This window comes from Epinephelus moara, chromosome 13 (genome assembly GCF_006386435.1).
Source record: "Epinephelus moara isolate mb chromosome 13, YSFRI_EMoa_1.0, whole genome shotgun sequence".
In the NCBI taxonomy this organism is placed as follows: Eukaryota; Metazoa; Chordata; class Actinopteri; order Perciformes; family Serranidae; genus Epinephelus; species Epinephelus moara.
Genome location: NC_065518.1, coordinates 30,033,039 through 30,043,263, shown reverse-complemented (window position 1 = coordinate 30,043,263; position 10,225 = coordinate 30,033,039). Strand labels below are relative to the sequence as shown.

The 10,225-nt window shown below is 39.0% G+C and overlaps 1 protein-coding gene across 2 annotated transcripts in view; it reads left to right on the top strand.

The window, feature by feature from the left end:
• The window catches only part of LOC126400157 (sulfotransferase 2B1-like), a 46,866-nt gene that overhangs the window by 25,160 nt on the left and 11,481 nt on the right, over nucleotides 1-10,225 (top strand). Inside the window, exon 1 of one of the 2 annotated variants that reach the window (XM_050060686.1) lies at nucleotides 7,439-7,582. The exons of the other annotated variant lie outside the window; for it this stretch is intronic. Within the exon in view, the coding sequence (XP_049916643.1) occupies nucleotides 7,444-7,582 (139 nt within the window). The 5' untranslated portion in view covers nucleotides 7,439-7,443. Of the gene's footprint in view, nucleotides 1-7,438; nucleotides 7,583-10,225 lie in introns of those variants that run through there. 2 annotated transcript variants of the gene reach the window in all.

Sequence of the window (10,225 nt, the reverse complement as noted above, 5' to 3'; positions counted from 1 at the left end):
CACACACACACACACACACACACACACACACACACACACACACACACACACACGCACACACACACAATAGGAGTTATAATGTTAATGGGCATCCAGTCAGTTAGCTAGTCGTAGCACCTTGGCTTTAATATTAACACATGCACATGACACAACAGCTAGCGTCTCTCATTCCNACACACACACACACGCACACACACACAATAGGAGTTATAATGTTAATGGGCATCCAGTCAGTTAGCTAGTCGTAGCACCTTGGCTTTAATATTAACACATGCACATGACACAACAGCTAGCGTCTCTCATTCCAATTCAAACAGAGGACAGTGGTGCTGACCACCTGTAATGTTTCCTAACTAGAAAAAACATTAGCTAACTCCTACCTAACAACATAAACAGTGACCAGAACTGTGCAACAGAAATGCAGCAAAAATGAGGACTGGTAATGATAATAATGTGTTGGTATTGTCGCTGCTGTATTTTTGTTGTTAAAATATTACATTTCAACCAAGTACTGTATGGTTTTGACACTTTTCTAGCTTGTTAAAAAAGGACATAAAGTAAAAAAAAAACAACTCTCAAATTTTAGGGATGCTGGGAATTTATGGGCTAGAAACGCCCTTGACAATAAAGGCAGGTGTGAATAAACATTCCATGAATATGGCATGTATCAGTAATACAAGATAAATAATTAAATAACCAAGTAACTATTAACAAAATGTGGGAACACCTAGTGTTCATCACATCCTTCTTCCCTATACCTTGTGAGCACCGTGTGTTTGTACCGCTTGGACATTGCCTCAGGTCCCCCGACAGTCTGTTCCACAATTTCACTCCACATATGGAAATACAAAAAGTTTTTAATGTTGTGCGAGCACAAGGATGTTTGAAGTTGAGTTTTCCCCTTAAATGATATCCCCCCTCTCTTTGAAAAAACAGTTTTTGGATGTTTCCTGGAAGTAGATTGTTTGTTGCTCTGTACATATTTGTGCTGTTTGAAAATGAACCAGATCAGTGAATTTCAATGCTTTTGATTTTAAGAATAGTGGATTTGTGTGTTCTCTGTAGCCAGTCTTATGTATTATCCTTATCACTCTTTTTTGTAGTGTAGACAGTGGTTGTAATGTACATTTATAGGTATTGCCCCAAATCTCTGCACAGTAACTTAAGTATGGTAATGAGTGAGTAGTAGAGAATGTGGAGTGAATTGTGGCACAGAAAGTGTTTTGCTTTACTGAGTACTGAAATGCTTCGTGACAGTTTGTTTTGTATGTATTTTATATGAGGTTTCCAATTGATTTTATCGTCCACTATTATACCCAGAAATTTATTTTCATGTACCCTGACAATATCAACACCATCTACCTGTACTTGCACCTGAGTATCCCTTTTACAGTTTCCAAATAACATGAGTTTGGTTTTGCTAAGATTTAATGATAATTTGTTTTTGTCACACCATTTCTTTAATTTATACATTTCTGTTGTTATTTTCCCCAGTAGCTCCTGTAAATCCCCCCCTGAGCAAAAAATATTCATGTCATCTGCAAATAAAACCAGTTTTAACATATCAGAGACTTTACAAATGTCATTTATATACAGAGTAAACAGTTTTGGACCCAGTACTGACTCCTGGGGGACACCACAAGCAATGTCCAAGCATGAGGAAGTATAGTCTCCCAACTTCACAAATTGCCTCTTCTCCCTTAAATAACTACTCACCCAGTGCAAAACTATCCCCCTAATCCCATACCATTCCAGTTTATTGATTAAGATGTTATGATTGATTGTGTCAAAAGCTTTCTTGAGGTCGATAAATATTCCAATTGTATACTGTTTTTGATCTAAAGCACTAGTGATGTCTTCAATTGATTCCATTAATGCCAATGATGTTGAACTGTTTGATCTGAATCCGTACTGACTGTCAGAGAGTAATTTATTATATATATATATATATATATATGTATATATATATATTTTATATTATATGTTTATCTATGAATTTGTCTAATCTGTTATTGAATAGTTTTTCCAGAATTTTTGAGAACTGTGGTAGTAAAGAAACAGGCCTATAATTTGTGGTGTCTATCCCCAGTTTTATACAACGGTACAACTTTTGCTGTTTTCATTTTGTTTGGAAATTTACCAGTTTGGAATGATAAATTACAGATGAAAGTTAGTGGTTTTGAAATGCCCTCAATGACCCTTTTTACAATTTTCATATCTATGTTGTTACAATCAGTGGATGTTTTATGTTTACATTTATTTACAAAAGCAATAATTTCTTTTTCATCCACAGCAGTGAGGAACATTGAGCTCTGATTTCTATCTATAGAATTATCATTCCAAACCTCAGATGGCAATGGATCAGGGATTTTTTCTGCCAGGTTTGGTCCAACACTTACAAAAAAATGATTAAAACTATTAACTGTATCATCCATGTTATCCTTTTTAATGTTGTTATCTATAAAACACTGAGGGTAATACTGTCTAGAGCTAATTTTAATAATATTATTTAATATATCCCATATTCCTTTAATATTGTTTTTATTATTATTTAATACTTCACTGTAGTATTCCCTTCTGCTATCCCTTATAATATTGGTTAACTTATTTTTATATTTTTATATTTATTTTCTGCCTCTTTGGTTCTCTGTTTTATGAATTCTCTATAGAGTGTATTTTTCTTTTTACAGGCATTTTGTAATCCCTTTGTGATCCATGGTCTATCTTTGTATTTATGTTTCCTATTATATTCTTTAATAGGACAGTTTTTATCATATAGTGATGTAAATATACTTAAGAATGTGTCATATGCATTGTCAATATCATTTTCCTTGTACACGACATCCCAATTTTGTGCTAACAAGTCATTTCTAAGTGCATTCATAGTTACATCTGTCTTTACTCGTCTATAAGTTGGTCTTGCATCTGGGTGATATTGTTTGAAGTTGCTGTCTTAAACTGTAAAAACTGGTAGGTGGTCACTGATGTCATTGATTAGTAATCCGCTCACAGTATTGTTTTCAATGTCATTGGTGAATATGTTGTCAATTAATGTGGAAGAGTGGGACGTGATTCTGCTGGGTCTGGGGATTTTTGGATAAAGGCTCAAACTGTACATTGTATTAATGAATTTGTCTGTCAATTTGTGCTTATTTGGATTTAGAAGATCAATGTTAATATCACCACAGATGAAAACAACTTTTTGATTCATCCTTGCAAAAAATGCCTCAATCCAGTCCCTGAATAATTCAGTACTAGAGCCAGGTGCTCTATATATGCAACTGATTGTTACATTTTTGTTTTTTTCTTTACAGATTTCAATCGTTATACATTCAAACAAATTGTCAATTGCAGTTGACATATTTTGCACTACCCTGTAATTCAAACTAATGTCCACATATACAGCCACACCTCCTCCACTTTTGTTCTCTCTGTTTATATAGTTGAGTTCATATCCATCCAGCTCAAAATCCACTCCTTTATCAACGTTAATCCAAGTTTCTGATATGGCAATAATATTGAATGGTTTTATGAATTGACTTAAGTAGTCCTTGATGTTATTGAAGTTTGCATACATGCTTCGGCTGTTGAAGTGGATTATGGATAGCTTGTTATCGGTGTTGATTGTCTGATTGTACTGTCCGTCTGTGTAATAATAACAACAGTTGTCATTAATGGTGGAAAAGAAATTATTGTCCTGATCTATATCGTTTTCAATGTCCAGTGTGTTATGATCTGTATATTGAAAAGTTTTCAGCTCCATATCGTAATCAAGAATCCCTAGTGTTGTATCATCATTGTCTCCGGCTGCAGGCGAGTGAGTTTTTTCAGATGGTGTCATGATTGTGTGTTGAGTATGAGTCATACCTTACAGTCCGGTTTATGTGATCACTGATACTTGTCCAGTTCCTCCATGTTCCGGATGACCACAACTCTCGCTTGCTCTGGTGACCCGTTAAGTTTGATGAATATTTTGCAGATATTGGTCCATGTGTTTTGAATTTTCCCGTTTCTTCAAACTGCGTGCTTTTCTTGCGATGTCGGAGTTTCGTTTTATGAGATGATCATTCATAAAGCGTTTGTTTCTTTCAGTTTCCTTCCCTGTTTCAACAGTGCAGTCTTTGTGTTTTCTATTAACAAATCTCATGATTACGGCTGGTATATACTGTCATTTCTCCTTGGCAGAGGGTGGCAGGCCTCGATGGTGTTTATATCCACTTCAATCCCCTTTGAGTGGAGAAAGGCAGCCACCTGNAACTGTCCTTTTGAATGCTATTCGAACCTTCCCCTCTGGAAAAGCAGCCGGCCCAGATGGCTTTGGCTGTGAATTCTACAAAGCACACAAGGCAAGGCATTGCATTATTTTGATATTGCTTTGGAACCACTTGGGATAGGTATCAGGGCTCACCCAGGTATTCACAGTGTGAAGTTTGGTAATGTTGAAAGCCTGCTTAATTTATACGCTGATGATTTACTGATCCGTTTATTGGACCCAGTAGTCTCTGTTCCCAACCTCCTGACCTACATTAAATCATTTAGTAGACTGTCAGGATACACGATTAACTGGGAAAAATGTGAGTTTATGTCTTTGAAGAATAATTTGTGTCCCATATTCTTGACATCTTTGCCCTTTAAATTAGTCACTACCCACCTTAACTATCTTGGACTTAATATTCCTAGAAATCTCCAAATTTTTTACTCAAATTGAAGTTTTTGGATATGATGGACAAGCTATGAGCTAATATTAGGAAGTGGAAGTTGCTAAGGCTATTAAAATGGTTGCACTTCCAAGGTTCTTATATCTTATTCAAAACCTCCCTATTTATCTACCCATGTTTTTTTTTAAATTACTGTATTCTGTCATTCTTTCATTTGTCCGGGCAAATAAACCCCCTCACATTTGTAAAGCCCACTGACAGAAGAATGTAAACAGGGGTGGTCTCGGCCTTCCTGCATTTAGACACTATTACTGGGCTTGAAATTCAAGGGCTCTCACTTTCTGGCCATGGGGCTCCCCTGGAGATGACTGGTCTGCTGCTTCCCCACTCTGGTTAAAAATTGAATCCATGTCAGTTTCAGAAACTTCTCTCCAAGCATTGCTTATTTCCCAAAACACAGCCTTCCTATAAATTATTTGACCATAATTTCATACTCACAAACTCTCTGAAGATATTGAATCAGATAAAAAAATTCCTTGGACTGCCAAACATCTCAGTAAACACCCCGATAGCACACAGTCACTTGTTTAAAGCAGGATTGATGGATGGGGTGTTTTTGGACTGCTGATAGAGGGGTTGTGTTGTATTGGAGATTTTTACATAAATAACAACTTTGCCTCTTTCCCTCAGCTCCAGACTAAATATCACCTTCCTCAATCACATTTTTACTGATACTTACAGGTCAGGCATTTCTTAAGGGACTATGTTTCTGGATTTCCACTGATACCACAGAACCATGACTTTTACGATATACTCTTCTCACAGCCAAATTCGAAACATTTGATCTCTCGCTTTGTCACCGCTTTTGAAACACCAGCATGTAGCAGTCATGTCAAGGATGTGTGGACAGAAGAATTGGATGTTCCGCTGTCAGATGAACTATGGGAGGAAGGCTTGGCCAGGGTACAGAACTGCTCTATTAACTCTAGATATCGATTAATTTGATTCAAGGTCTTAGGTTGCATTACTCCAAAAATAAACTCAGAGTCTGGTACTCCGCAATTTTTGGTGTGACACATTTAATTGGTTCTCTAAACAATTAAGAATAAATATTCAACCAGGCTGCAATCTGGCAATATTTGGCTCTTCAGACAGGACAACAGCCCTTCCTCCCCATTATAAGCAGGCTCTCAAAACAGGCATGGTTGCAGCCAAAACATAAATACTATTAAACTGGAAGTCTCCAACACCCCCTTGTTTTAAGAGGTGGCTCAATGAAATGGTTTCTATTGCTAGAATGGAACAGATTCGCTTTAGCAAACAGAATTCACAAAACTATTATCAGAAGATGTGGAAGCTGTTTTTGGCTGATGAGACCTAAATGTCCATCTTGTGAGCCATGCTGCTATGTTGAATCTTTTTTTTTTTCTCTGTGAAAATTCTGCCTCATCCTGATCTGACTGATGTTCTGATATCCCTCCTCCCATATTTCTTCTTTTGTTTGTTTGTTTGTTTTCTTTCTGTTTTCTGTTTCTTGCACCCCTGATGATACTGCCGACTGGAAATTTTCAGATTGTATTTGGTTGCTCCATGGATCCTCTGTCCTTTTTGGTTTTTCATGCAACAATGTCAGGTGCTGTATGTCTATTGTGTGTGTATTCTTTGTGTAATTAAAGAGTTAAAATAAAATTATTTTAAAAAAATAATAATAATAATAATAATGATAATGATTTATCACATAAACTACATGGTGGATTTACCCTCGGCTTCACTTCAAAGAAAGATGGAGGCATCATGTTGTACTGGACATGCGTAGTAAACATTCGGGGAGACGGTTTCTCCTGAAGGTTAAGGCTGCTGTTCCTATAGTGCTCCAGCCAGGGAACACGGTCCCAGTTAGGAAGAGTCTCAACAGAAGCTGGATCTCCTCCACTCATGATCAGAGGGACAATCTCCTGCATCCAAGTCGTACCTGAAAGAAGAACAGAAGCAGTGTTCTGAAAACTGTAGTTAGACACATATAATAAATAAATCTTTTCTTTTAGGAGTGGAGGGTGGCTGCAAGGTGAATGGAGAAGTGTGGGGGTTAGGGGGTTGGTGGGAGGGGGCCCATGTGTCTAATCTGTTCAGGTTCAGCCCAGCTTGTTCTGCATCATAACTAAAATCAGGTCTTCTCTGATCATGCCCAATGCAGAGGTCATAATTCATGCCTACATCCAGACTTGATTTTTTTATTGTCAGGTCTGGTGTGTGCTAGTGCTAAAAGTCTAATGCTGTGTCTCAAATCCAGTGTTGGGCAGTAACACATTATTAGTAACGCGTTACAGTAAAGCCGTTAGTTTTGGCAGTAACTAATACTCTAAGGCGTTAGTTTTTAAATTCAGTAACTCAGTTACCGTTACCAAACGATGCGTGACTCCGTTATTTTTGGCCAGGTTTTAAAACAGCGCGCAGCATGCAGTATTCCTTCAAAAACTGAAGTTCCCTTTCACTAAAACATTTTAGCCCTAAACAATAAAAGATAGTCAAGTCAGATAGAGATATATGAACAATTCTTACCAGAGCATCTTAATGAAACACATCTCTCACCCAGTGCTTAATTTGAGCCGGAACGTACTGGAACGCATACCGGGATCTTTTCAGAAAAGGCCCTGGTGCGTTCCGGAACTAATTTGCATGGGTCTAGAACTTTGACTTGACAATAAAGGCAAGAGCCCACAGGCCACAGCTGTCTGTGTCTGTCTGATGCCAACCACTGAGAATCTGCACATTTTTGCTCTGAACAATGACTGAGGCAGAGTTATACACATTTTACAAAGGGATCTTTCTCCCTGTGTATTTTCATACTTCGCAGAGCCTAAAATACTTTGAGAAGTTTTCGTTTCAGCCAGATGATATCATCATTGCATCATATCCCAAATCAGGTAAGCAGTCATTCTTACTTGTCTGGTTGTCTGGCATCAAGTATATATCATGTCTTCTCAGACTAATGATAATAATAACCTTATATAGCCCCTTTCAAGGTAGCCTACAGAGGAAGAAAACAAAAATAAATAGATGTATAAACTAGCTTTGACTGTAGTATGACTGAAAACAGAAGTTGTTAAAAATAATGACTTGCTTTTGATACCAGGTAAAAATATGCTCAGAATCCCCTACATTAAAAGCAGCTATGTAATATAGGCTAATGTAAGGGAGTGTGGTGAGTCGTAATTTATTAGGTGAATGCATCATCAATAAACTGCTTCTCTTTGATCCAAGATGACATATGGTTGAGGTGGTGCGGGAGATCACGCTGCAAGCTGTTCTGTAAAATAGGCCTACCTCTAAATATAGGCTACCCCTAAATATGGTCTTTTAAAACCACATGTTTGAGGATAGTTTGAGGTGGCATGAACCTGCGCTCGGGAGTTGTTAAAGAATTAGAAATTAAAAGAAAAGCCAACAGAGGAAGTGAACGCCAAACACAATGGCAGAAGGTGAGGAGGGCAAGGGACTTGAAAGAGCGGAATTCCTACGCCGTGACGATGAAACAACAGAAGATATTTCAGAAGTTACGATCCGAAGTGAGAGGATTGCAAGCAGAGATAAACGGCACAAAAGAGGATGTTTCAGCTGCGCAATGTAAGTGAAGTAGATGACAAAGAGTTCATTAATGCCAAAGCGCTGAGTCACGTGTTGCAGCAACACAAAACAATGTCTTAAAAACTGGAATATTTGGAAAATAAATCGAGGCAGAACAATAGGCCTATCAGGATTTATCAGGTGGACGAGGGGTCGGAGGCGGAGGACATGGCGAGTTTCCTAAAGGGATTTATATCAGAGAAACTGGAGATACCAGATGAGGAAATTATTGTTGTTGCCGCACACCGATCACTCCAGAAGAAATCTACACAAAGTGGAGCGACACCGCGTTCCATAGTTGTGCGATTCCTAACCTGGCAAACTCGTCAAAAAGTTCTCCGTGCTGCAAGGTGACAGACGGATTTACTTTGACCAAGACTATTGGTTTAAACTGCAAAAGGAGAGAAGCCAATATGTTCAACTACAAAAGGAGCTCCGTGAGAAAGGAGTGAAATCGCATCTGATCTACCCAGCAAAGCTGAAAGTGTTTGCTAACGGTGGATCACTGGTGTACGAGTCAGCGAGGGAGGCGGCTGCAGCCCTCCAGGCCCAAGGCAGCATCAACGCGGCTCCACACCCGCCGATGCAAGACTACTCACTCTCCAGTAACCAGGCTGGGCTGACGGGGCAGCCACCAACAAGTTTCAACAGCGGAGGGAGCAGGGAGGTGAAGACAATATTGCAGAAAGCTGACGGGCAAACATTGAGTTTAGCCGCAAGGTACTCTGAAAACATCTCTCTCTCTCTCTCTCTCTCTCTCTCTCTTTATTTTCTCTCTCTCTCTCCCTCCTGTCTCTCCTTTACGCACGCATACACAGAGTTTTGGATTAAAGACATGAAGAACTGAATTGTGGCACATTACACCAGTTTTAAAATCGCTGCATTGGCTCCCCGTGTGTTTCAGGATCGATTTTAAGGTTCTTTTATTAGTTTTTAAATGTCTTAACGGTCTTGGGCCATCTTATTTATACGACCTGCTTTTATCATATCAACCCTCGTGGATCCTGAGGTCCTCCGGCACCGGTCTTTTAATTGTTCCAAAAAACCCACGGGGAGGCTGCATTCAGCCATTATGGCCCACACTTATGGAACAGCCTGTCGGAGAACATCAGGATTGCAGAGACTGTTGATGTTATCAGGCTTTTAGCTGATTTCTTTTACTCTTTTAATTCTTCTATTATATGTTCTTTTTACTTTCTAATGCTTTTAAATGATTTATTTTTAAATCGTTATGCATTTTATTATTATTAAGTTTCTAAATCTTCATTTATTTATCTATTAGGCTAGTATTAATATTATTTTAATCTTTAAATCTTCAATTTTTTCTAAATCCTTACACTTTTATGCATTTTATCATTATTTTATCTCATACTTGTTTTATCTTATCATATTGCCTTTTAGTCTTTTAGTTTTTAGCTCCAGTGTTTCTTCATGGGGGGCCTCCACACTGAGAGGTGTGCCCGGTCTGCCCGGTCTGCCTGGTCTGCCCGCGGGGACATTGTCCTGGAGATCCCTCAGGCTCACAGTATTGGGGGGCTCTGCACCATGGGCCCGTTTCCACCACAGGAACTTCGGGGTAATTTTACGGGGCCAGGGCCGTTGGTGCATGTCTCCACTGCAGGAACCACCCCCGAAGGACAGAGTTCTGGAACTTTTACGGGGGCTAAACAAGTCCCTGCCTCGGAGTAGGTACTCAGAACGGCCCCGAAAGACTCCTGGCTGGGGCTTGGGGATTACTTGGTGCTGATTGGATATACTCANGGGGCTAAACAAGTCCCTGCCTCGGAGTAGGTACTCAGAACGGCCCCGAAAGACTCCTGGCTGGGGCTTGGGGATTACTTGGTGCTGATTGGATATACTCAAGGAGGGATGTGATGTCAACAGAAAGCAACAAAATAGCCGGCATTTTTAAAACTCAGCAGACGAGGGTTAGCTCGTTCATA